General features: G+C 44.1%; 1 protein-coding gene across 1 annotated transcript in view; it reads left to right on the forward strand.

Annotated features, from left to right (window-relative positions):
• Positions 1-17,182, forward strand: part of Vstm4 (V-set and transmembrane domain containing 4) — an 85,124-nt gene extending 67,942 nt beyond the window's left edge. Inside the window, exon 8 of the mRNA XM_034498606.2 lies at positions 15,646-17,182. Coding sequence (XP_034354497.1) covers positions 15,646-15,771 — 126 coding nt within the window. The 3' untranslated portion in view covers positions 15,772-17,182. The remainder of the gene's footprint in view (positions 1-15,645) is intronic.
• The last annotated feature ends 8,296 nt before the right edge of the window (positions 17,183-25,478 follow it).

Here is a 25,478-nt window from a genome sequence, read left to right on the forward strand (position 1 = left end):
CATTTTTGGAAAGAAAGAACACAAACCATCAGCACCGCTAAGACATGCATCCAGAATATGGGGAAGAAACTCTGTGTGAGTCTGAGCTCAGGACCAAACAATAGTGCCTCTGAGGGCTGCGTTCCCTGTGTAAATTAAATTATAATTTATAATTATATGTGTCTAGAGACAAGCTTATTTTGTCTTTCCCCCCAGTGCTGGGCTCTATGGATGGGTTAAATTCTCAACCCCTAAATTGATCTAGATCTAGATATATAGATATAGATCATGTATATAGATTTATAGATATAGATATATATCATGTATATAGATTTATATATATGATATAGATATATCTATCTATATAGATAGATAGATATAGGATATATAGGATATATATGTAGATAGATAGATATAGATGATATAGATATAGATGATACAGATAGATATAGATATAGATATAGATATAGATGATATATATATGATGACCAAAACCCAGTTGGATATAGCCTTGGGACTTTCTGCTCTGAGTGTGCATAAAGATGGAAGATGCAAATTATTAATGTAGTCTATGTGCATTCATTGTCCACATTGCATATTGTAATGTGAATTTCACAAGTGATCAGGTGTCCCCATCATCATTTTAGATTTAACCTTAATTCTTAGTTCATGCCCTGTATACCACGGCAATACCACTGTGATGGTGATGATTATCATGATGGCAGCAATGGTGATAGTGGTGATTAAAATGGTGATGAAGGTGATGGTGTTGGTGGTAACAACAATGGTGATGAAGGTGATGGTGTTGGTGGTGAGGATACTGGTGGTGGTACTGGTGATGATGGTTGTGCTGCTGCTGATGGTTGTACTGGTGATGATGTTTGTGCTGCTGCTGCTGGTTATACTGGTAATAATGGCTATACTGGTGGTGATGATTATACTGGTGGTGATGGTTATACTGGTGGTGATAGTCATACTGGTGGTGATGGTTGGTTATACTGGTGGTGATGGTTATACTGGTGGTGATGGTTGTACTTGTGATGATGATGGTGGTACTGGTGGTGATGTGGTACTGGTGGTGTCGATGGTGATGATTAAAATGATATTTCAGTGTCCCTTTTCATGTTCAGACCCTGTTCTGTTACTTTCAATAAGGGTAGACATTTAATTCCTGGACAACTCCCTTATTGTCTCAGATGTGTTGAGGTAGTGACATGTTCCCTTGCTGGCATATGTCAGACCTGATCCAACCAGGTGCTTGGTGACAAGTTCCTATTTCCCACATCATGAGTCCATTCCTCTTGTCAAAAATGCTCAGCTAACTCTGTTGGTTTCGAGGGCATCATTTTCTGACCTGACCTCATTGGACAGGAAGGACTACTCTGGCAATTCAGAATTTTCACATGTTAAAATATAAAATGCAGTTTCTTCCCTAGGCTCCTATTTCTCTGCCATGGTCTCTGTTATATACTTTTAAGTATTGTCTATGTATACACAAGAGCTCATCCATGTCTTTGCTTATATCCCAAAGTACATTATGAACACCTACTGTTGTTGCAGGTCATGGCTGTAGGATAGGATGGCTCTGCTTCCAAGTGTTGTTTCCTGCAGATGGGAGTGTTTATTGCACATTTTCCCTGAACTGAAATGTTCTTTGTGGACTGTATACCAGCACATCTTTCCCACCATTCATTGAATTCCATACTCCTCTTAATTGACTGCCCAGGGTCGTTCAGTCTCCCAATTCTTGGCCATATATGTTGTGCTGATTTTCCACTTTTAGGAAGGCTATTCTGGTGAGAAATATCCATGCACATATCCCTTTATTTAGTGCATTTCCATGAGAGACATTTTTAAACTTGGAGTTATTGTGTAACGTATACCTCTTGCTTTGATAGAATCTGTCCAGTCTCTTCCAAAAATCTTTCCCCCATTTTATTCTGCAGCCAACAAAGGATGAGCATGCTGGTTTCCTCACATTTTCCTCAATGTTAATTATTGTCTGTCTGTCCGTCTGTCTATCTATCTATCTATCTATCTATCTATCTATCTATCTATCTATCTATCTATCATCTATCTTGATTGTATTTTAAACCTGAAAGCCATGTGCCTATCTTTTTCTAGAAGCTTAGAACTCAGTTGTGTGTTATAGTAGAGTCCCCAAAAGTGCTGAAAGAGAAAGAAGTTCATTAGGGAGAGTTCTAGGCCTTCTTCCTATGGTGGGAGACATCTCTGGAAGCCTTTTTTTTTTTTTTTTTTTTTTTTTTAAAAAAATGATGACTGGCTGGTTTTCTTTTATTGTCTTATTCAATTTATACAATTAAATGAACAATCTGGGCTAAGAAGATAGATTTGCCAATAAATTACTCATCTTGAAACCCTTGAAGACTTGAGTTCAAATCCCAGAAACTGACATAGAAGGCAAATATTTGTACACACATGAAACCCAAGCTCTGAGGGCCAGGCAGGACAGAGATTGGCAGATGCGCCAGAGCTGGCCAGCCAGTTTAATCAATTGGTAAACTCTGGGTTTAGTGAAAGAACTTGTCTCAAAAGAAAACTTAATAGAACAATAGTGAAGACTCCTGCTGTCAACCCTAGGCCTTCATGTGTACCTGCATACAGATGTACATACACATACACTACACATGCACACAAGTTCACCACATAGACATGCACACACAGTCAGAAGTGGTGCAGCACATTTTTAACTAGCTTGATTGGGGTGTGAGGCAGAGACAAACAGATCCCTGAAGCTCACTGGCCAGCTAGCCTAGCTAAGTCAGTGAATTCTGGGGTTTTGCACATTTGCACAAGTCAACCAGAGACACTACTCTTCAGGGCTTATTTCATTTTGCCCTGTTGCTGAACACTTATTGGATGGAGTCATGAATGTATTTGAAGAAGTCACTAGAGGCTGAGATCAAAGACCAAGTCTGCTATGTAGTAGCAGTAGTCACAAACAGGTATTGTCTTCATTTCTGCATATGCAGAATAAAGATGACTGCAGGAGTCCCTTCTGCATAGAGTTGTCATCACACCAGGAACTATTAGGCTCTATTGTCATAGTCTAATGGAAAAAGAATGGAAAGGATGGGACTTTATAGTGCCAAGAAACATTACATGCTGTGACAACAGCAGAGTCAGGCAGGGAGCAAGGAGGGACTACTGTGTTTGATGAGGAAGATGACACATCAGAGAAAAGGCCTGATAACATAAGGAAGCAATGTTCATTCACCCTGGTGCATGAGAGAGTCTTCTAGACAGAGAAAATGGTATGAGCATGGGGCCCAAAGCCATCCCTGAGCAAAGAGCACTGCCCAGCTCTGTCCAAGATGTGCACAGAGACTAGTATGGCTGGAGCTCTGGTCTGCAAGGAGGACACATGGAGTGAGCTTAGGAGAGGCACAGGACAAGATCCTGAGAGCCTGATGAGGACACTGAGTCTTCTTGTGAGCATTATTAGGTCACAGATAGAGAGCCTATTCTAGGCATATTGCAACACACACACACACACACACACACACACACACACACACACACACACACCACACACACACACACACACACACACACACACACCACACACACACACACACACACACACACACACACACACACACACACACACACACCCCACACAGCCTTTCCTGCAGTTCTGGAAGGAATTCCTCTGTGGATATCACATGAGTCAATGCATCTAGTCCTTGAATGTCATCCAATGAGAGGCATTATGCAAGTCCTACATTGTAGCTGAGGAAATACAGGCATAGAGAGGTTAGGTGCATTGTTCATGAGCATACAGCTTATGAATGGCAGCCTTCTTGGTTTTGAGAGCAAGGCTCCTGAGCACCAACCACCATAGAGACCCTTGTGTGAGCCAGTGTGACAGCCCATGTGATGATAGGGTTAAAAATCTCATTCCTGGGTTACTGTCTTGATTGAAGCTGATAAGTGAGCACTCTTTTTCTAAGCAAAGGCACCATCTGTTGTGGCTGCGTGTAAAAGCACTTTGGTATGGCACCTCGGATACGTGCATTCCTGGTCATGAGGAATGATGACATCAGCTTATGGAACAGTCACTGTGCAGCCAGGAGAAGCTTCAAGTATGGGAGCCTCATTGAGACCATTATTTATAATCATATTTCCATTAGCAAAATATGGCTTGTAAAGTCTAGAGGTATCCATCTGTCAATTTGTAAAATCTTCAGCCTATAAGGTTTCTCCTTGGTCTTTCTGTGCTGGCTACATGTTACCTAGACAGATGGTGACTTGTGACTGTCCCAAGACATGTCAACCTGGCCATGTGGCTGCCCATCATATTGAACATACCCCGAGGATGCCCTTTAATAAACGCCCTTTGAACTCTTTGGACTCAAAAGCATTGTGTGAGTTTGCTTGGCTGGGGACTTCCTGGCAAGTTTATGTAGTCCAAGATGTTAACCAACGTCAGTAGAAGAAATCCTTGTCTCCACTTCTTTCCCGAGTTCAGACTTTTCTGCTTTCTAGAGTCCTACAGCACGCTGGACTATTGGCCCTCAGAGCCTATGTAAGCACAGGAGGTTAGAAACCGAGGTGAGAACCACAGATTCGACCCCAGGCTGAGGCAACAGACCAAGTGGGTATTATGTGCTGTGGAGATCTTTAGTCTCTTGTGTCTCTGGATCTGGCTCAGACAGTCAGGGTGGTTTCTGATGAGCAGTCATAGTTCCATGATGGCTTTGGTAATAGAAAGGCTTCAAGGCCTTGAGGATACTGGTCTACCTGGACCTCTGGTCCCAGCACCATAAATCATCTCAGAGGTTACTAGCATACTCTTTCCCTGGAACAGAGGTTCTCTACTTAAAGAGTTGATGAACTGACCTGGCGATTGACTTAGGGTCACCTGAACTTCTCCAGTTCTTCCTATTCAACCCCCAGCTTTGTCTTGCAGCTATCTAGCATGTGTTTCCCATGTACACTGGCTAAAGCCGAGCCTACTTCCTTGTCATCTGCACCCCTTACTGGTCAGAGATGGACCTGCTCCTATTCTGGAAGCCTCATGTCTTGAGCCAAAATGGAAGGTAAGAACCTGGAGGCTTTCTGGCAGGATTTTTCCCTGTCCCTTTATCACCTTCTTTCATTGGTGGCAGTTCTCTGTGGCTGTCCTCGCAGAGCCTTGTGCTGTGTGGCCTTGGCTCTTCCATCTCTTCACACCAAGCCTGTCTGATGAGCATGAGGCAGGCCATGCCCTTCATCCTCAGATTCTTCCGTCAGAGCTCTCACTGCCCTCCCAGTGCTGTGAGTCTATATTCAAGCCTCATGCAGTTGACCGAATGGTCCTCCACTCCTTTCCCCATTGGTGTCTGATGCCTGCTTCTAGGGAAATGGACTGCTGTCCACCTGTCTGACTCACCTAGATATGAAGCATGTACTTCCAACTGTGTGCATCACCTTGCGCTGAGCTGCTGTATTGCCCATGTGCTTTTCCCAGGGGCCAGGTCCCAAGCAGGATGGAGACTTCTGAATTCATAAGTACCTGGTACCATAAAACTGTTTTCTGCCATCTTTTGTTTGGTTTTTGATAGAGGCCACACTGGCCTCAAATTCACTCTCCTGTTTCCACATCCCAAGTGCTGTGATTACGGGTATGTTAGCACTCCTGGCAGCTTCCTACTTTTAACAGCTGTCTTCTCCTCTGTGACATGAGTGTGACTGTTGGCCCACCTCACATGGCAAAGGTGAGAACAGAATGGGATGATGAAAGTTACTTATCAGTGTGCTACTGAATTCTGTTCCCCAAAAGGATTAAGTCTCATCCAGCACACTGAGCTGCCTCCCAGAGCCACTCTGGACCATTTAACACTTCTGTCTCAGAAAAAATTTCTTTTTATTACTTTTCCTCTTCTATTTTTATTTAACAACACAACAGAAAACTCCAGGTCCTCTTTTCATAAATATCAGTGGGTATGCCTGGAAGCAACCCAAGCCACTCAACAAGGCCAAGTTCATGTATGTACAAGGCATGTTGGCTGTCATACGGTCGTCTCCCCTCCTGAGTGCGGATGTTCAGAGTCCAGAGGCTCTGGGTCGGGAGAGCAGAGTGTGTTAAACACTCAGCCGCATCATTCTTGCCAGCCATGATTGTGTGCAGGGGCTTCAGGGAGACTGGGTTTTACCAGTTCCTTCTCTGTTGAATAAAAAATGAGCACTTGAGGAGAAGAGGAAGTCTGGCCCTGACAATCCTTGTGGTCTCTTGGGGGAAGTGGATTCCTGATTCTGCAACTCTGTAGAGCTTCATCTCATGTTGGAGTGCTAAGGTGACGTGAGCACAACGCTCCCATGTCCTGGGTATCGATCGGCTGCTGTGATAATAGTATTACCTGACTGAACTCTTCGCATTGGCAATGGGCAGCTGCTGCAATTGCATTTCTCCTTATTCCTGCAAAGTTAATTCAACATGCACACCCAGCTGCAATCTCTACTAGAAAGTATTGTTTTGCAGGAGTCCGCATAAGAGATCATTAAATCCCTGCTTGCCCAGAAGAGAAACTTTCAGTTGACTCCATGGAAACCCATGTACAAGGTGAAATCCCCAGAATGTGCACATTAGGAGCCTGAAGTATGTGCGCTGTGAAGAGATGCGTAACTTACGGATCTCCTGAGGTCAGTTTTCCTGGTGTCAGCAGTCGAGCCATTTCTTCCCCACGGGTGTACTTTCCATAACCACCACCCTAAACTGGGGCAGAGGACCGCTTAAATTAGAGCTGAGAGAGGCAGCCTACACTGATTCTGTGGTCTCAGCTCCTCACCACTGGTGGAGCAGATGAATGAGGCTAGGCAAGCCATAGCAAGCTCCGAAACTTACATTCACACTTACACCCAGGATGCAAAGATTAGATGTATAGCCATTGTGATCACAGGACATCGTACAGTGTGTGAGAATTTAACCTGACTCCATAGCCATCAATAGCAACTTGGGTTTAAGTCTAGGATTAGTGGATGCCCCTGTCACCAACTAAAAAGAGTGAAAGAGACATTAAGGGAATGGGGCTAGTAAAGTCGCCCTTCTCCGGTAGGAGAGCAAACGGTACCCTCTGGATGACTGGCAGTTTCTTTTTTTTTTTTTCTTCTTTTTTTTGTATTTTTTTTCCATTTTTTATTGAATATTTTATTTACACTTCAGATGCCATCCCCTTTCCCCATTCCCTCCCCTTAGAAAACCTCTATCCCATGTCCCCTTTTCCTTTTTGCATTTATACACTTTTTAAAAAATGTTAATCAAAGGCTTTATAAGTTTGGTAATGCTCAATCAGAGGTATAACCCACTACCCAACCTAGATATATCAACTATCTTTGACTGGTGGAGATACGTGAACATCTGCCTCCCTGTCTCCCCCTTTTTTCTCTCTCTCATCACCTAAACAGACATTTGTCTTGTGACCCAGCTGTCCTACTCTGAGATACTTACTCTAGAGAAACAGAAAAAAACCACAAAAGTTGCCCCTCAATGAGTGTTTATAGTAGCACCTGCTGTGACTCGGCCACTGGCTCCCTGGCTGCCTTGGGGTTTTCCTGAGGTCAGAGACCAGACACTGCTGTCATTTCCCCCTGCCACCCTGAACACATGGGCCTCAATTTTCATTCTTGCTGTCTCAGCAGCTCCAGATCTACTTCATCTGTTTTTCAGTGTGTGAGTGTGTGTGTGAGTGTGTGTGTGTGTGTGTGTGTGTGTGTGTGTGTGTGTGAGAGAGAGAGAGAGAGAGAGAGAGAGAGAGAGAGAGAGAGAGAGAGAGAGCCCATAGATGTAATAGGGGCCCTCCCCTGGGCAAGAAGCCCTTTTCTGTAAGATTTCTCTGACTTTCACAGGAGATTTGCATGTCCCAAACCTCAGCATGAGAGCTTCCTGGAGTGCCACATCTCTGCAGTCATTCTGCTGCTTCCAGTGTTCTCAACAGGAAGGGAAGAGAGGCAACAACAACAGCAGCAACAAAGTGGCCTTGTTGAACTGTGGGTGGCAGGTGAGGGAGTAAGGGACTGGGTAGAAAACATCTGACTGAATGGGCCTCCTCCCTCAGACCTGTGCACAGTCCGATGGTGAGAGTGAATTCCAGCCCAATTCCTGCCCCAGGCTGGGGTTCAGGTTGTCTGGAAGCAAGGCTCCTAACTTGGGGGTGAGGGAGTTCACTTGGCCACTAACAGCTGGTGTCATTCACTGCTCCCTCACGATGGAGCCCACCATCCCTCTTCCTAGTCAGCACACAGATGCTTAAGTCCCTATTTGGCTCTCAGTGGGCTGCCTACCTCATAGGTGGATTTACTGCAACTCAAAAGTCAAGCTGTAGAGGGCAGGACAGCAGGGTAGAAGGTGTCTGGGAGGGTTGTGTGAAGCGGTTCCAGCACCTCCCAGTTCCAGTTCCATTTGTTTTGTCACTGAATAGCAGTAGACCTCAGGCTCCTCCTTCCCTTCCCCCCTGAAGGTGACATGGTATGTCCTACTATGTGCCCATTTATGGGAAGATAGTTCATCTGTTCTTTCCCCCGAAGAAAGCATCTCCTCCTTGTCTCTACTGTGACCAATAGATTAGTGTGCTAGGGCGCCATAATTAAATTACATAAACCAATAAACTCACACACCAGAGATTGTGTTCCCCAAGAGGCTTCAAGTTCAAGATCAACATGGCAGTGTCATCCTTCTAAGTGGCCTGTGTCCTGTCTCATGCTGTAAAGAATAGTCACATTGGATTAGCATTGCCTCTACCAACCTCATCTTAACCTGTTTATTATTTAAAAAAAAAAAAAAAACTCTAACCCCATTCACATTCTGAGGTACTGCAGGATAAACAACATAGGGGCTTGACTGGGGGTGGGGGGCTAACTCTTCCCATAACCAATTTCCCAGAATCTCTTCCTGTCAAAAAATATCCTGGCCTGCATGGCCCACACAGTTCTTATTGGTGCGTGAAGGATTCAGCGTGTGTATAGGTAGATGACAGATGGAAAATGATGGTGTCTGAATGGTGCCTTACTCAGTACACATGTATTTAGTACCTGCTATGGGGCAGGGGCTGTGCCAAAACACTCACATGCATTCCATTTACACACCCAGAACTGACTCATTAGCTAGTTACTGTTGTTCCTGAACACCAATGGTAAAACTGAACAAAATCAAGTAGCTGGCATTTGTACTGGGTCCAAATTCCTCCTGCCCCTCAGCTCTGTGGGCAGGTGAGGGCCATGCCAAAGCTCTCCTCCCCTCCCTTTGAACATGATCACTGTGATACCAGCTAGAAGAGTTTGCTACCTCCGATGCAGGATGCTTCACTGTATCTTCTCTGTCATCCTCTGCTGAGAGACCCTCCCTCCAGCTGTAGAAAGGATCCTCCCTTACCAGTAAAATGTATAAAAAAAAAAGAGATCAAAGCGACAAACGGCAAAGAGTCTGGGTATGTGAGGTCCAGGCAGCTGCACACAGACAGCAGATTCTGCATCTTGTAGGCTCAACTTGTCACAGGGGGAAATTGCATCTATAATGAACTTGGACAGACTTTTTTCACTGTTGGCTTCCCATTATTCCCCAAATGATACAGTGTAGCAACTATTTGCAGAGAATTTATGTTGTATCCCATGTTGTAATTCATGTAGGGATGAATTCATTTAAAGTGTACAAGAGTCTGTGTGGACAAACATGAACATGAGACTTTTACACAAAGGCCTTGGACATCTAAGGACCTTGATAAATGTACAAACCTTATGGATTTCAAGGCATGAACATTCAGTAGCTTTGGGGGACAGAAGAAGAACCAGGTTGTTCTGTGGCCTGTGTAAAAGGCAAAAGAAGATAAAACCACACAGGGTGGTGGTGGTACATCTTTAATCTCAGTACTCAGGAGGCAGAGGCAGGCAGATATCTGTGAGTTCAAGGCTAGACTGGTCTACAGAGTGAGCTTTAGGAAAGCCAAGACTACACAGAAAAACTCTGGAAAAAAACAAACAAACAAGAAGAGGAGGAGGAGAGAAAGAAGAAGGAAAATATAATAAGAAGAATGAGAAGAAGAAAAGGAGAAGAAAGAGGAAGAGAAGGAGGAAGAAGAAGAGGAAAAGGAAGAAGAGGAGGAGGAGGAAGAGGAGGAGGAGGAAGAGGAGGAGGAGGAGGAGGAGGAAGAGGAGGAGGAGGAGGAGGAAGTAACCAGACTAGAGAGGTGCTTCAGACCCATTCAGAAAGTCTCACTGCCTGCCTCCTGCCTCCAGTAAATTCAGCAGCATCTGTGTATAGCAGTGGCTCCATCAGAGCCCCATTGATTCCACTTTTGAAGTTCCTGTCATGCTTTTGGTGCAACCTAGGTTTTCAAGGGGGCTTGGAAACAGTGGGTTAGATTGGCTGCAGCCTGTGCTCTGAGGCATAATGCCTGCACATACCCACCCTTGTAATTCTTTGGAGGAATTCCTTTTGTAAACCAAAAGACAAATCCTTCTCATAAAATGGTGCATATCTGCATCAAAATGTAGCCTCCTTATGTCCTCTATACACCTGAGGTTGTCCCTTAATAATTCACCTACTAAAGATAATGCAAAATGCAAATGCATAGAAACATAGTGTGCTGTGTAGGGAACGCCAGGGAAGTCCACTGGTTTAATACAGATGCAACTTTCCCCAGAAACATTTTTAATCCACAGCTGGTTGCAAAACTGAGAGATACAGAGGACCGATTGTCACTCTATCCCTCCAGCATTCAGAAACTGCCACACAGGCCCGAAGAGTACCATCTTAAGAGCTGGTGGCCTCTAGAGAACTAACAGGGTGCTTCCTGTCCATTTCCATAGACTCAGCACTTCTGTTGTGAGCTGGGATTGTTGTAGACACTGGGGATGGTATCTTAGCTAAGTTGGTTTTGTCTAGCCAAGGTCATAGTGAGAGAGCCTGGGCTATAGCAATCAAGGCTTTGCTTGCTACAGATACCTTACCTGGCTCTGTGCTATGGCAAGCCCTTGCCACCTGTGATGTTTCTACCACACTCACTTCCTGGCTTCTGGCTTTAGTGTCTCTAATCTTACCTCGTCTTCCTGAGAAACCAGAAAGCACCTCTAACCTTCTTCTTTAAGTAGCATAAGATTTACTGAGGCATCAGTGTTAACAAAGACGGGTTGATAAAAACTAGTGAGAATACATTTACCTGCCTTCCCGGCTGTGAGGACTTTATTTCCAGTTCACCAAGCTGGGGAGTGTAGTTAAGCACATGTTTGATAGTGCCAACCAACTGTGCCTGCCAGGAAAGCAATAGGTCCTTTAAAGGTGCCAAGCACTGATATTATGCGTCTTCTGTGGTAAACTGTATACACTTCACAGTCCTGAGCCTCCTGCGTGCTACCTCATATCTTCAATCAAATTATTACACTCCAGAAATATGCATAAGGGAAATGATTGTACACATTTTATGGTGGGTTGTTGCTTGTAGCAGTAATTGAAGTACCTTTCCCACTTATGAAAGTACTAATTTTATTTGTTTTTATTGCTTTTCTAGATGCAATTATTTATTTAGTGTGCTTTGGCTTTATTAAATTATGTTTACTATAGGAACATCATAAAAATGTATGAAAACAACACATCAGCCAAGCCAGCCTGGTGACCTGTATTGAGAAAGCGGGTGTTATTTTTCATATCCAAACGTAATGAAATAACTTAAGAATAAACAGATAATCTACGCTAGAAAACAATACAGCTTCAAAGTAATGCAATAAAACAACTGGACAATATGATTTCATAAACCTGGGTTCTAAAATTTACATGAGTTGGGTTTTGAGTACTTATTGGAAGACACGTGGTGTTTTTTAAATGGAATCATTACAGTGTGAAATGTAATTAAACAAAAGGCCAGAGCGTACATGGGGTCGGTTTGTTGGCTGGTAAGATGTGGACGGCTGAGAAGCAGTGTAAAGCCGTCAGTGTCAGAAGGAAAGCAGAGTCTCCATCCGTACAAATGTGCTTAACTTTGAACTTGAAAAATGGCTAGACAGGTGTGCCAATAGCCTGCTCAGAAATCACTTGGCCGCATATGTTGGCATGAAGTTCTTTGTCTGCCTTTTGCCTCTTGCTCTAGTCTTCTTGGTGTTTGTCTCAAAAGAACAAAGGCTCTCTGCTTTGATATTCTGTTTGAGAAACTTCTCCTTGTCAACAGTTTGTTTGTCATGGTCTCTATTTTAAAAAGGGTGAAGGCATATAGGTTTTGTGTGTTTGTTGTTTTAAAAGAGTGTGATACAAAATGACAATAAAACAAAAGCTGAAAACTGAAAGCTCAAATTTAACATCAAAGGCTAGAAATGCAGAGTTGCTGAAATGAAAATACTGATATGGCCCTAAATTAGCGACCACTTTCACTTATCCAGTTACAAATTAAATTAATCAGTTCAATGGGCAAATAGAAGCCTACTATAACATTTAAAAATATTAAGCAAATATATATAATAAAGAGTGAGTCCCCTCAGCAACCCAGTTTACACCCCTTGAAATCATGGCTGTTAGGTTCTCCAGTTGCTGATTTCCAAGGGTAGCATCCATATATTATAATCAATCACACATATTTTCACAAATGACACTATACCGACCATGTACAACTCCATCAGTTTTAAATGATTTTTGAAACCAAGGGTCAAACCCCAGGTCTTGAATGTATTTGGTAAGCAGCACACTCCTGAACTACACGCCAGGCCCCAACTCTATGGATGTTTAAGATTAAAGCATCATATGTTCCATTCTGCAAATTCTCGGGTTTCCACTGAAGAACGTGAGGATCTCTCATTTTCTTTGCTTGACCCAAAGAATAGATAAGAGGACATGATAGTTTGGGCAACTTAAAACATGTTTGGAAACGTAAAGACAAAAAGTCACATGTAAACAGTGATTGTGTCAGCATGCACAAGCCCCGTGCAAGCCAGACCAAACTGAAAAATGGAGACAGGAAGTGAACATGAAGTTTCAGCCCCAGAGAAGGAGCAATTGGCAACTAACAACTGGGACAGTCAGTTTTCTTTATGGATGTTGCCACTTAGAGTTTGACCCTGCTCCGGTGAAAGGCTACACATCCATGAACATATTAGGCAGAACACATTGGAATAGATGGATGGAAAAAATGAACATGAGGTTGGGTGGATCGTGAAGAGGGGGATCTGGGACGAGTTGAGGAGGGGTGAACATGGTAAAAATGTACCTATGTAGTTCTCAAAGAACTAAGAGCAAAACTATGGGTCACTGGGGATGAGTGAGGCTGTCTCACTTCATCTGTGCAAGAGCTGTTGTACACCCTCTCCTGGGAGTCACAGGCAGTCTCTGTCATCCCCCGCTTTCCTGGGAACCCCCAGTGGTCTCTGGCACCCCTTTCTTTCCTTTGTTTCCAAGTGGGTTGTCAGTCCAGATCTTTGCTGAACTGTAAGCCCCTTAGACATGAGCTGTAAACATCTTTTTTTGTTCTTTTTGATCGTTCTTTGACTCTATTTAGAATTTTGCCATCCAGAGCAGGACAATGCACCGTTTATAAAAACCATCCTACTCCTAAGATGGGATTTTTGAAAGTTCTCCATGTGTTGTTTCATTAGTTTTAGAAGTATACATATTTTAAACCTATGTGGATTGATATAGGATGCGATTTCATTTTATTCTTTCTCCTAAATATTCCAATAGCATTTACTAAAAGATGATATCTCAGTTAACTTCTGGAGTCTCTAGCCAGTCCCACTGATATATATGTTTATTGCCTCCCAGTATTACCATATTTAAATTATTTCAGTTGTATACTTTTAATATCACCAGACTCTGTAGACCAGGCTGGTCTAGAATTCAGAGATCCACCTGCCTCTGACTCCTGAGTGCCAGGACTAAAGTTGTGCACCACCATGCTCAGTTTTTTTGTCATTATCGTAACATCTCTTCATCATATTAAGAAGACACATAGCTGTGACTATGTCATTCAAAGACTGATTTTGTTAAAGAGTGGTATTTCAGTCTTACCAAATGGCTTTCCAGCGTCTATAGAGACAATCACGATGTTTCTCTCCTTTGATCTTTTACTAGTAATTATTTTAAAATACTGATCCATGCTTGCTTTCCTGTATAAAATGCACTTGAATCTATGATTACCTATCATATTCAATACGACTATATGCCTCTTCATCCTCCTGAATAAATCTGAATGAAAACGTGTATGAGCACAGGGTTTGTTCTAAAACACAACACGTTTCTCTTCCTTCTTACTCTCTGATCAGCTTAATGGTGTGAGATGCTCCCAGGCGCTTCCTTCAGAGATGCCCTGCAACCGCACCCTCTCTGCTGGTGCTGCGAAGAGGCAGGTCTGCCTTACTGCCCCGCCCCTCAAAGAGTATTTAGCAAATTCAGTTTTTACTACAGTTAACATTTGTCATTTATATTTTTCTGGGACATTGTCATTTTACCTTGTGTTTCAAATTCTTTTTTTTTTTTTTAGTATATTGAGTCGCACAATCTTCTAATAGTACGTAAAATTTCCTTCCTTTATATTCTATTTTTATTTTTTAGTAGTTCTTGATTTCTTATGTTTTTTCCTCTTAATAGTGATCAGCTTTTTAGTATATGCTCATTATGAGTACTTTCAAGTACCTGATTCTAGATATTTTTTGTGTAGTTTCTGGTTTTGCTGCGTTCATCCTTATTATTTTGTTTGGATGTTGTTGTTATTGTTGTTGTTTGGTTTTTTTATTTTTTTGTTGTTGTTGGTTTTGCTTATTTTGTTCACTTCCCAACTTCTTGTTTGATGCTTGTGGTGGTTTGAATAGGAATGGCTCCTATTCATGTCTTTGAGTGCTTGAGTGGATTTATTGAGAGAGGTAGCTTTGCTGCAGTATGTGTGGCCTTGCTCGAGGAAGTGTGTCACTGTGGAGTCAGGCTTCGAGGTCTTCTATGCTCAAGCTATTCCCAGTGTAGCATACAGTCTCCTTCTGCTGCCCTAGGATCAAGATGTAGAACTCTCAGCTCCTTTTCCAGCACATGTCTGTCTGCACACTGCCATGCTTCCTGACATGATAATAATGGACCAAACCTCTGAAACTGTAAACCAATCCCAATCAAATGTTTTCCTTTATAAGAGTTGCTGTGGTCATGGTGTCTCCTTACAGCAATGGAAACTCAAACCAAGTCAATGCTTAACCCTTTTGTGTTATTAAATGATAAAACACTTAAACTAGAATGTTTCATGACCACTCTTCTCTCTATACTCGTTAGCATGTATTGAGAAATATTTTCTTCATTATAGTTTTCCAGATAATCTGAAGTTTTAGTTATGTAATGACACCATTCACAGATTTTCTAAGTTTGTTATTACTTTCTAGTAGGCTTTGTTTCTGTGTCTTGTACATTTCCTTTTGACCAGAGCTATTACTCTGCTTTGCGGGATAGACTCCAGTGGCTTCTGTGAGTAACTGATACAAACTTAAACATTAATCACCGTGTCTCTTGGCAGAGCATGGTATTCTACATCGTGCAATGAGCTACACCTTGTGACTTGTCTGTGAATATGTTCTTACTTATTTTTCCCTATACATTTCTCTTATCTTCCTATAAGTACTATGAAAACATACACTTGATAAATCAGTACATGGTGGATGACTGACAGTAGTCAGCTTGAATTATGTTTTGCTTTTTGTTTTTATTTTTCTGTATAGCCCAAGATCACTGAGGAAAACTTGACCTATGCGGAGCTGGAGCTGATCAAACCACACCGGGCTGCCAAAGGCGTCCCCACCAGCACTGTGTATGCACAGATCCTCTTCGAGGAGAACCAGCTGTAGTGACACCTCCTCTCTGGCTGTCATCTGTGCTCCCAGTTATTTATGACACTCAGAAACAAATGTCATAGTTTTGTATTTTCACCTGTACCTTCAGTGTGATGGGGAGCCCCTTCCCACGGCATTCTGATGTCTTCTAAGAGGTACGCACTTCCCAGAAGTGAAGGGCCAGCCCTTGGCCATGTCTCCCAAGACAAGAGATCCATGGCCTGGTCCTGAGTACAAGGACTCTGCTTCTGAGAACATCTGCCTGAGCCAACTGTATCAACTTCTCCTCTTCTTGAGTCTCAAAGTTTTAGAGGAAAATCAAATCTTAATTTTAATTAGCTGCCCTTGTTCTGTGTAAGACATCAAGCACCCAGTTTGTAGCCACAGGAAATGCCTGTAAAGGTCACAGAGGGGGGGGGGGGAATATATGGACTCAATAGTTCTCTGAGGCTCTAGGACACCCAGGGCAGAGCAATCCCCTGGTAGTGATGGCAGCAGCCACTTACGATGACACCCATTGTTTTTAATAGACACTCTGAAGCTGGCCATGCGAGGGCAGAGGTACTGGTGGTTGAAAGTCTGAGGTATGGCTCAGGAAATTCTGGTACTCATGTCTTTAGATCCGTACTTCATCGAGATCTACAAGAACAGCATTGTAATGTGTTTGTCCCCCTTTGGCAGAATGGACCTACAGTGCTAGGAAGACATATTGTTCTCTCTTTCCAAAGACTCGAGTGTGGTTCCAGTGGGTATATCACGTAAGTGAGCAAAGCGTGCCAAACTAGTCAACTCCCATTCAAGAGAGAGCAGGGCTTTTCACCATTCCCTCAGCATAGAAATGAAAGTACAAGCCAAGCCGGGAAAGTGTCTAGAAGGACTTAATTCTTGGCAAGTGCTTTAGCCATCTCAGCCTTGGATGAGAACCATGAAGGCCTTGGGTGGATGTCAGGGGACCATGGGGCATAAGTCTGTGGGGAAGTTGCTCTGTGGACCTAAACAATGTACAAAAATGTCAGACTTAATGGAAGTAAGAGTCACCTTGATTTCCGCAGTGTTATTAAGGATGTTTCTTGATGTATGTGTACTCTGGTGGCCACTTACTACACTCTATAAACATTGTTTGGCTATGTAATTTTACAATGTATATATTATAAATGATCTATTTTAAACACAGCTAGGGTGTGAGTTGTTCCCTCTATATCAATATGGGACTTCCTTGAGTTTCTTATTACCTCAGATCACCTCATATATTCTGTATGTGTAAAAAAAACATGCTGTAACCCCTCCTAGAATTCTTGAAACTTACATGGGACAATGAGTATCCTAAGGTTCTGGAAAATATAAGCCAACACACAAACAATCTCTCTTGGGCTCCATGCTAAAGCCACTTTGCATTTTGAGACAAATAAAAACAACCAAACTTTTTGTTTGCAGTATGTGGGTTTGAACCCAAAGCTTTGCACATGATCTAATGAGTCCCTACCTTGAAGTGGGATCCCTAGATTTTAAAGGCAAATTTTTACCTGCAAACTTTGTTCTATAGCGGTAATATTCCCACAGACCCAGGGTTCCTTGTGAATATTTCTTGTGTTCGCTGGAAAGGGTCCAAATGTGGCAGCTGTTGTTTTCTGCAGAAACAGGGTTGGAAGTCCACGCTCTCTGATGACACCAGCATCTTGTTCCCTCTCTACATGCCGGAAACAGATTTTGAAGAAGAAAGACCATTTAGAATAGTGTACTAGAGCTTTCCAAAGCATCTTCTTTGGAAGGGGAAAACCACTATTAGCATACCATTGATACCATGATTTTCATAGAGAATATTGTGTTTTATCACAATAGGGCACTTGCAGCTGTATGTGCAGTGTCTTGAGGATACAAAATGATTTCTTAATTTGCACACATAGCCACACAGGCGGGCGGGGACACTGAGAGTAGAGAGTGGGGCAATGAAGATGTGATGAGGACCTGCAACCCCCAAGCCCACCCTCTTTTGAACACAGCGAAAGCTTAAGAGTCATCATACAGGGACATGAACCTATTCCACTAAGAATGGGGCGTGCATTTCAGGACCATCCAGAAGCTGTAACTGTTACAGATTCACTTTAGCCCTTTTCTGTCAAGTCCTGGTCACAGCTACACAAGCTGTGGGAATGGGGGAACCCACTGAACATTTCCTTTTAATGGGGAACAGAAGCCTCACAGCACCCATGCAGAGCTTGTCTCTCTGCCTTCTCCAAAAGGAAACCACACCAGCACCCTCAGAGCAGGGGCAATGAGCAATTTGTACCTGGTGCTTATTTGAAGTGACTGACATATTTTGGCCATTCTTGCTCAGAAAATGTGCCTAGTCGCTTTTTCTTTACCAAATAGACCACTAACCATGAATCAACATTTCTGAAGCGAAGTGAGGGGAAGCATCCATCATCTAGAAAGTGCAAAGGGTTCTTCTTGCCATCAGGCATCAATAGGAGTGATGATGTAATCACTGAGTAGTTTCCCAAATGGACAGCTGCTTTCGTGCTCAATGCAATTAAAGCAAGCATGACCTCAAACTTCTCAGAGATGGAGTGCAGACAGGCGCGGATTTGGGATGAACTTTGGCCTAGCTCACAGATGGCAAGGCGTCTTTATAGGCAGCGTGGACGGGGACTGGAAGGAAGCTCACTCGATGTTGAGCTGCATTCAGAGCCACAGCCCTGAGCTGAAACAGTCGTGGCGTGGGAAGGCTGGGATTCACTAGGATCCCCTCTTCACCACAGGACTAAAGTTTCCTCAGCTCCCAGGAAACACCACACAGGGCCTATCACCCCTTGAGAGGCATGAAAAGGACATGGATACTTCCTAGAATTTAATGTATCACTGTGTGGGTTGGCCAAAGACTGACATCTAGAGATCAGTCAGGGTCATTGTGATCTGATGGCCATACCCTCAATGCACAAGAACAGGGCTCCTGCCCCAGTCCACAAACATAGTACGAAGGTTGGACATGCTCCATCTCAGCCAGCCAGTCCATGTGAGAAAGAAGCTCTCTTCTCCTTTTGAGGATAACAGGCTGACACCCATGGAGGCTGAGAAAGAAACAGGTAAAAATGTCTTGCCGGCACATAAGCCAGTTTGGGTCTCCTAAATCCTTCCCCGACTCAGCTCTTTCTTCTTTTAACCACAAGCTGCCTCGGTATCCTACTACTTGAATCCAGATTCTGCCTGGTCTAGATAGATAGAAACGGACGTAATTCTGAAAGGCTATGTAAGTCTCACTTCCTTGCAGCATGGGAAGACAGAGCACCCTGACTCAAGGAGCCTGCTTCCATCTATGTCACCCAGTGGCTGTGTGCTCATCCATTGTTCCTTGGGGTTGTTTCTAGGACCCTGACCTATCCAAGCTTCCAATCCTTTATATAAAATATAACTCTTATGTGCAGCCTTCTCACATCCTCTGAATACTTAAATCATTTCTAGATTACCTATAGCTCCTAATACAATATAAATGCAATAAAAATGCCAGTTAGGAAATAAGGACCAGAAAACGAGAGTGTACATATTCAGCACCACACAGTTTCGATCCATGGCCCGTTGAATCATGTATCGGTGTGGAAGGTGGACTGTCCTTTTAACTGTGAACCTTCACTGCTCTGTGTCCCAAACTGTTGAGTGACATCATTCTCAATGGAGAATCTCAGCTAGCATATAAAATGGCTAGCCATTTTACAGCAGCAACCAGTTCTCCTAACTCCCGGCCAGCCCTCCTCTCAATTTCCAGCCCAGGCCCTTCATACATTCTTCCCAACCATTCCCCCCTCAGTTCCCCAGCAGTCTGCTTAAACAATCCTTTGTCCCAGTTTCCCCAATACTAGCAGCTCCAAACTCTAACAACTGTTCTAGCCTATCTGCTCATCTCAGCCTCTGCTGGCTCCGCTGGCTCCTAACAGTATCTTCTCCACCAACTGCCTCCTCTTCTTACTCTGCTAGCCCTGCCCAACCTGCCTCTGCCTCGGTTGCCCTTTTTTATATTCTTTCCTGTTATCAGAAATTCAAGAGGCAACACTAAAGGTCATAAGGTCAAACAGGTGTAACAGCTAAGAATTCTTAAAGGGCCAGTTGACCAGCAACTGGGGATCCCTTAAAGGCACATGAGGTAAATCACACCACAGATGCACTTCCCTGAGGAAGAGACCCTCAGGTTTAGAGGAGGGACAGCACATCTGGAGCAGTGCCACCAGGCTGACTCCAGTGCACCATGTCACCCATATTTGGAGGGTGGGTTTTGTGTTGGCTTTGAGTTTTAAGATGGTTCCCTACAAGATGCCTTTCCAGTCCTGACTTAGGGAACTTAGGTTTGAGAGAGTAACCAGCTCTGTCATTTGGAGCCAGCCCTTTTGTGAGGCCAGGTAACCACGTGGTAGGAATGATGACCTCACCCAGAACCCCAAATCCCCACGTGTGGAGCAGAAACTTTTCCTTGTAAAAGAAAACAAAGCAGAGATTTACAGCATGGGGGAAAGGTTGCATCCAGTGTGGTCTCACTGAGCTTCTTCTGCAGTGGGATGTGTAGGTGTTTAGGTCTTAGATAAATGTTCTCTCTATAGCGTACAGATCACTTGCAGCCTTCGTAAGCTGTAGATCCTGCTTTGGGAGGCCTGGAATGGAACCTGAGGTCCTGAATTTCTCAGTATCTTCCAGAGAGAATGTCCCTGCTTCTAAGCTGAGGGTCTTGTTGAGTAGCAAGCATGTTAAGTGTTGGAAACAGAAATATAGATCCTGAGCTCCTTGGAGAGTTGAGGTGTCTTCAGAGTGTCTTCAGAGTGTTTGGCCAAAGCTGTAGCCTTGGCAGTAGGCATAGTCCTCAATGGAGAACAAAAGTGGCCAGATCTGAATGGTGTTCAAGTGTCCAGTATGACAAGTCCAGAGATAAGATGCCAGAGGAGATTGGAGGTGAGTGGACAAGCAGAGGGGCTGGGGAGAGGGAGAAGATACTGTGAATTCTTCTCAGGCTCAGTGGTCAGAATTCTACAGAGACAAAGTGGACTTAATATTGTATCTTGGTACACGTTGAACAATTCTCATTTTTAAAATCTGGGAAATTTTAAAAATCTGGGGAAATTTCCCCAGATTCACAAGGCTTGGACTTGGAGCTGTGTCTGGTTTACCTAGTGTTTCTTTCCCAAAGCAATCCACATCATTTTGCACCATAATTTGGATCTGACTCTTAATGAACTCACAGAGTGGGGCATGAGAGATGGTGCTGATGAATTCTGCCCCTTCTTTTATCATTGGTAAAGACGACTTGGTACTTGCTTTCCAATAAAAACGGCTTGACTGGTGCTATGCTAGTTCAGTGTCTGGTTGTTAAATGTTAATGCACGGCACCTTATAGTTTAAAATAGAATTAGAGGTGTTTACAGTTCCGGTTTTATGCACCTTGTTCTTCCACATTAAACTTTATTACAAGTGTCTTCTGTCAGCAAACAGAAGAGCTCATTAGCACCTGGTCTGTGTGGGGACTGTGCTGCTGCTGAAGGGAGTGCAGGGGCTTCCTTATTGCAGCTTGTGGCTGCTGCAGGCAGCTGGGTAGGATTCTTCCAGCTGTCAGATGAAGACAGACTCCTGGATCTAGGGTTGGTCTTAGAGGATCCACCGACAAACTAGTCTTCTTAGGAAGGTGTCTGGGCTGTGTCTAAGAGTTTGAGGTTCTTTCTTTTCAGTTTTCTAAAGGGATCTGTCATCCGTACAATGTGAGACTTTGTAAAGACAGGATCCTCATGCCTGGGTCCTCCATGGCCATCATCGCCAAGAAGAGAAGGGTCAGCCAACTGGACCTGGGTTTTTGATTCTCAGTCTTGTGGCCTTCCCACACATGTTCACTTTACTATCCATTTACTCTACTTTGTGTGTAAAGCAGCGTGTTTCACCAGGACATTTTCAGACATGCGCACACTATAGGTTTCATGCACATTAACCATGACACCCACACTCTGGCTCCAGGAAGTCCATCTGCTACTTATGCGCTGCCTGGATGATACACTTTTTTTTTTTTTTCTGAACTAGGTTCAGCTAAGGATGGAGGCCCATCATCCTCTTTGCAAGATCTCCTCAGTTCCATTCTTCCCTCAGCCTAGGCAAGTTCCAAGTTCCCTCGGATTATCCTAGCCCCCCTTCCCCCGCCCCCCCCCAGAGCCCTGGGCTTCACCTTGTGCTGCTGTGTGGTTAGTTTGGTATTCCTGCCCCATTCTTCCCTCTTCTCCTTCTTCATTTGGATTCCACTTCCTGTTCTCCTGGCTGTCTTCTTCTCAGAGAACATCTCTGTTGCTATTTTTCCATCTTCAGCTTATCTCTGGTCCACCCAGCTCTGCGCTCTGCTGGCCCAGTCTCCCTCCAGACCCTGCTCTTGTACACCTTCAAACTCAGCTCTGATCACCAACTTCCAGAATCATTGCTGAGCCTGTGGTCTAAGGCAGGAGATAGACTCTGCAGGCTCATGCATAGGGGAACTTTTCTCCTTTGAAGACAACTCTTCCATTATCTTGTGACACAACTCCTCTCTTGGCTTGGGACACCACTTGTCTTCTTTCTTGATGCTCATTCTTTTACTCGGCCCTTCACTGAGGGATTCCTAGTTACCCTTTACCATTTGCTTTTTCTGTCTCACTCATTCTTGCTTCTGATCATACTCCAGCTGCGGCTTGGGGACTCCAAGGACTCTGGTCTGGCTGGACCATCCTCCTGAGCTCTGAAACTGCCCACTGGCCTTCCACTATTAGCAACTCCTTTGCTTCCTTGGAATCCAGTGAGTACTTCCCTGCAAGCTTGGTTAAGAGCTCTGCCACTGAGTAGGGCGAAGTCAGCATCCCTAGAGATGCAGAACTCACCGCCAACTTTTACTGCAAAGCTCTGAGTTGAAGGCATCAGCCTTCTTGTCTCACCCTGCTAGTACAATTCTACCCTGTCTGTTGGATTACAATGTACCCGGAGTTGGAATACCCAAATGAAAATGCTTAGAGCCATGATGGCTCCTGTATTTCTTGTATTGACACCGCTGTTTCATCCTCTCCGTTTACGTGGTTCCTGCTTCCCATCAGTTAGAATCAGCTCTCTCATACACCACCATACTTACCCCTGACCCTCCCTTTACCATCTAATTCATGCCACTAGCAATGCTGGTGGCTGGCCCTAAAGTGCAGCATGCCCAAGTCACCTTCCACCCTACCTAAAATCCTGCTTCCTGGTCCTTAGGACACAGAGTAACCTCCTAGAAAGGCAGTCGAGGCCCTCCAATACAAGAAGGAGTGCTCTGTAGTCTATAGACTGCCAGCGCAGCAGCACAGCAGCAATACTTGAAAGTGGATGGTGAGCTGAGTCCGGGACTCTGGAGTGCCAGGTGCCTTGTGGGCAGCCAATCACAAGCTCTGGCTTTGGCACCATACAGAGTAAGAGTTGAGGATCTAAAAGTTGGACAAGGCTTTATGCCACCCAATGTCACAGTTACAACTACAGGTTTTGGTACAGCATCAATGTTTTCCCAGTATTAGTAAGTTCTGGAATAATTTCACTGGAAGCAGTGGAACAAAGAAAACTCAAGCCCTCAGTGATCCAGGATGGTCAGGATGGTCACCGATGAGGAGTGACCATGGTACTACAGATAGGGCCTCTGGGCACTTTTGACATGTCAACAAGGAACACCCAATGAAGAGTCAAAACCTGCTCTTGTGCTGAAGCTGAGACTCCAAGAGGCCTCACTGAGCATGGTAGATTTCATTTCTCCTCTCAGATACTGGCCTGTCCCAACTGCAGCAGGCAAAGGCTTTGTATATTTAGGCACCTTTCCATCACAACGACAAAACACTTGAACTAATTGTTTTATAGAGAGGGAAAGGTGTGTTTTGTCTTAGGTCTGGAGATCTCAGTGCAAAGTTAAGCTGTACTGTGGCTTCGTGTTCTCGTGAGGACAGCACATCATAGCTGGAGCTTATGGCAGAGGAAGCTATTTACATTTTATTCAGGAGGTAGAAGACATTTAAGGCCATTTGTCCCCTGGGGACTAATCATGCCTTGCTGAGCCCCACTATCTAACCGCAGTTGTGCTACATCACAAGTAGCAGTACCTGGGAATCAACCTGCATCAGCTTTTGAAGGAGTCATCCCTCTGCAGAGCTGACCCCAATTCAAGTCGACGGGAGGCTACCCAGTGGCCACCATCCACTGGACACTCTCACTTTTTCTTCTTGATGAGACTGGGCACTATCACACCCAAAGCTTTGCAGTGGGTTGGGATGGGTTCCTAGGAACATGAATGACCTCAGTATCGAATGTTTTAGCTGAGTCCTCATTTAACATCCGGTACAAACGTTGTACAAACGTCCTGCCAGTTGACACATAAGACATTTTTACTTAAAGGGATGAGATCACAAAGCCTTTGGTCACGAGATCAGAACCCAGGTCACCTCTGCATCTTCCTGTGCTTCTTCAAGTCCCCTCCTGTGCAAGCCTCCCCTCCAGCCCAAGGGCGTGGTAGTACACAGTCTCATCAAGAGGACAGAGTGAGAGTATCCAGTGGATGATAGCCACTGGGCGTTCTCCCACTGACTTGAGTTGGGGTCAACTTTGCAGTGGATTGGGATCAACATGTACTGTATGTAATCTCACTCCAAGGAGCTTTCAGTGGTCAAGGTCCATCTCCATGAGTCTTTCCCAAGCTCCTCCCATGTTCACCCATCTTTAGTTAGCCATAAGGCAGTACAGCTGGCAGTCAAGATGTTATCCTGTTGGCCAGCTCCTGATCAGAAAGTTTGCCATGTATCATCTGTGGTCCTGGGGTTTCACAGCAGCTGTGAGAAGGAGATGAAGCCTTTCCATTGCTTTGTGAGTATGAGAAATGGGGTCAGAGCCCTCATACTTGACTTTCTCAAAAGCCACTATTAGATTCAGAGTTTCCCATCATCAATACTTTACACTTCCAGTTACAGACTAGTTCCACAGTGCCCAAGAAATCTAAAGAAAAGGTTCAGAACTCACACTTTGGAAGAGTGTCTATCTGAGGAAGATTTCATGAAGGGGTAAGAAACAGCCTGGAGGAAGGGAGCAGGGACTCACATACCCACTGGGGAAAAATGGCTTCTAGAGAGCCAAAGTGCCAGACCCTGGTAGCCCCTCTTGGGGACTGGAGTATGAAGTGATATCCAAGACTAGAGGCAGCTCAAAAATGATCTGCACCATGATGTTTTAACTGAGACCCCCAAGAGTGAGTAAGAAAAGACTGCCACTGAATACTTCATGGTTTTCCTTAGTTTGGCTCATGATGCTGCCTTGTTCTTTGATGGAGGAAGAGGCCTTTCAAAGGGTGAAATAAATCTGTATGGGAAAGACAGGCATGGGATAAAGGGATGCATCACCTCCATAAGTAGGGTCTTTAAAGTCTCTACATTCTGGATTTCTTCTCATAATCTTTCCCAGTAATGAGAGCTTGGTAGGTGGTTAGTTTTAACTTTTACTGTTTTATTTTGGAAAATTAGGACATAATTCAGTTTATTACTATCCACATGTTATTCCAAATAACCACATAAAAATAGGGGCCACTTTTAATACATAAACTCCTTCTGTCCATGGCCAGGATGTGGCTGACTGGACAGATGTCAGGGAGCTTATTACTGTGTAAACTGGGGACTCCTGACCTAGTGGACATGGGTGTGGATACATGCACCATGACCTTGCCCTTCTTGTGGAGCCCA

The sequence above is a fragment of the Arvicanthis niloticus genome, chromosome 3 (genome assembly GCF_011762505.2).
Source record: "Arvicanthis niloticus isolate mArvNil1 chromosome 3, mArvNil1.pat.X, whole genome shotgun sequence".
NCBI classification, from domain to species: domain Eukaryota; kingdom Metazoa; phylum Chordata; class Mammalia; order Rodentia; family Muridae; genus Arvicanthis; species Arvicanthis niloticus.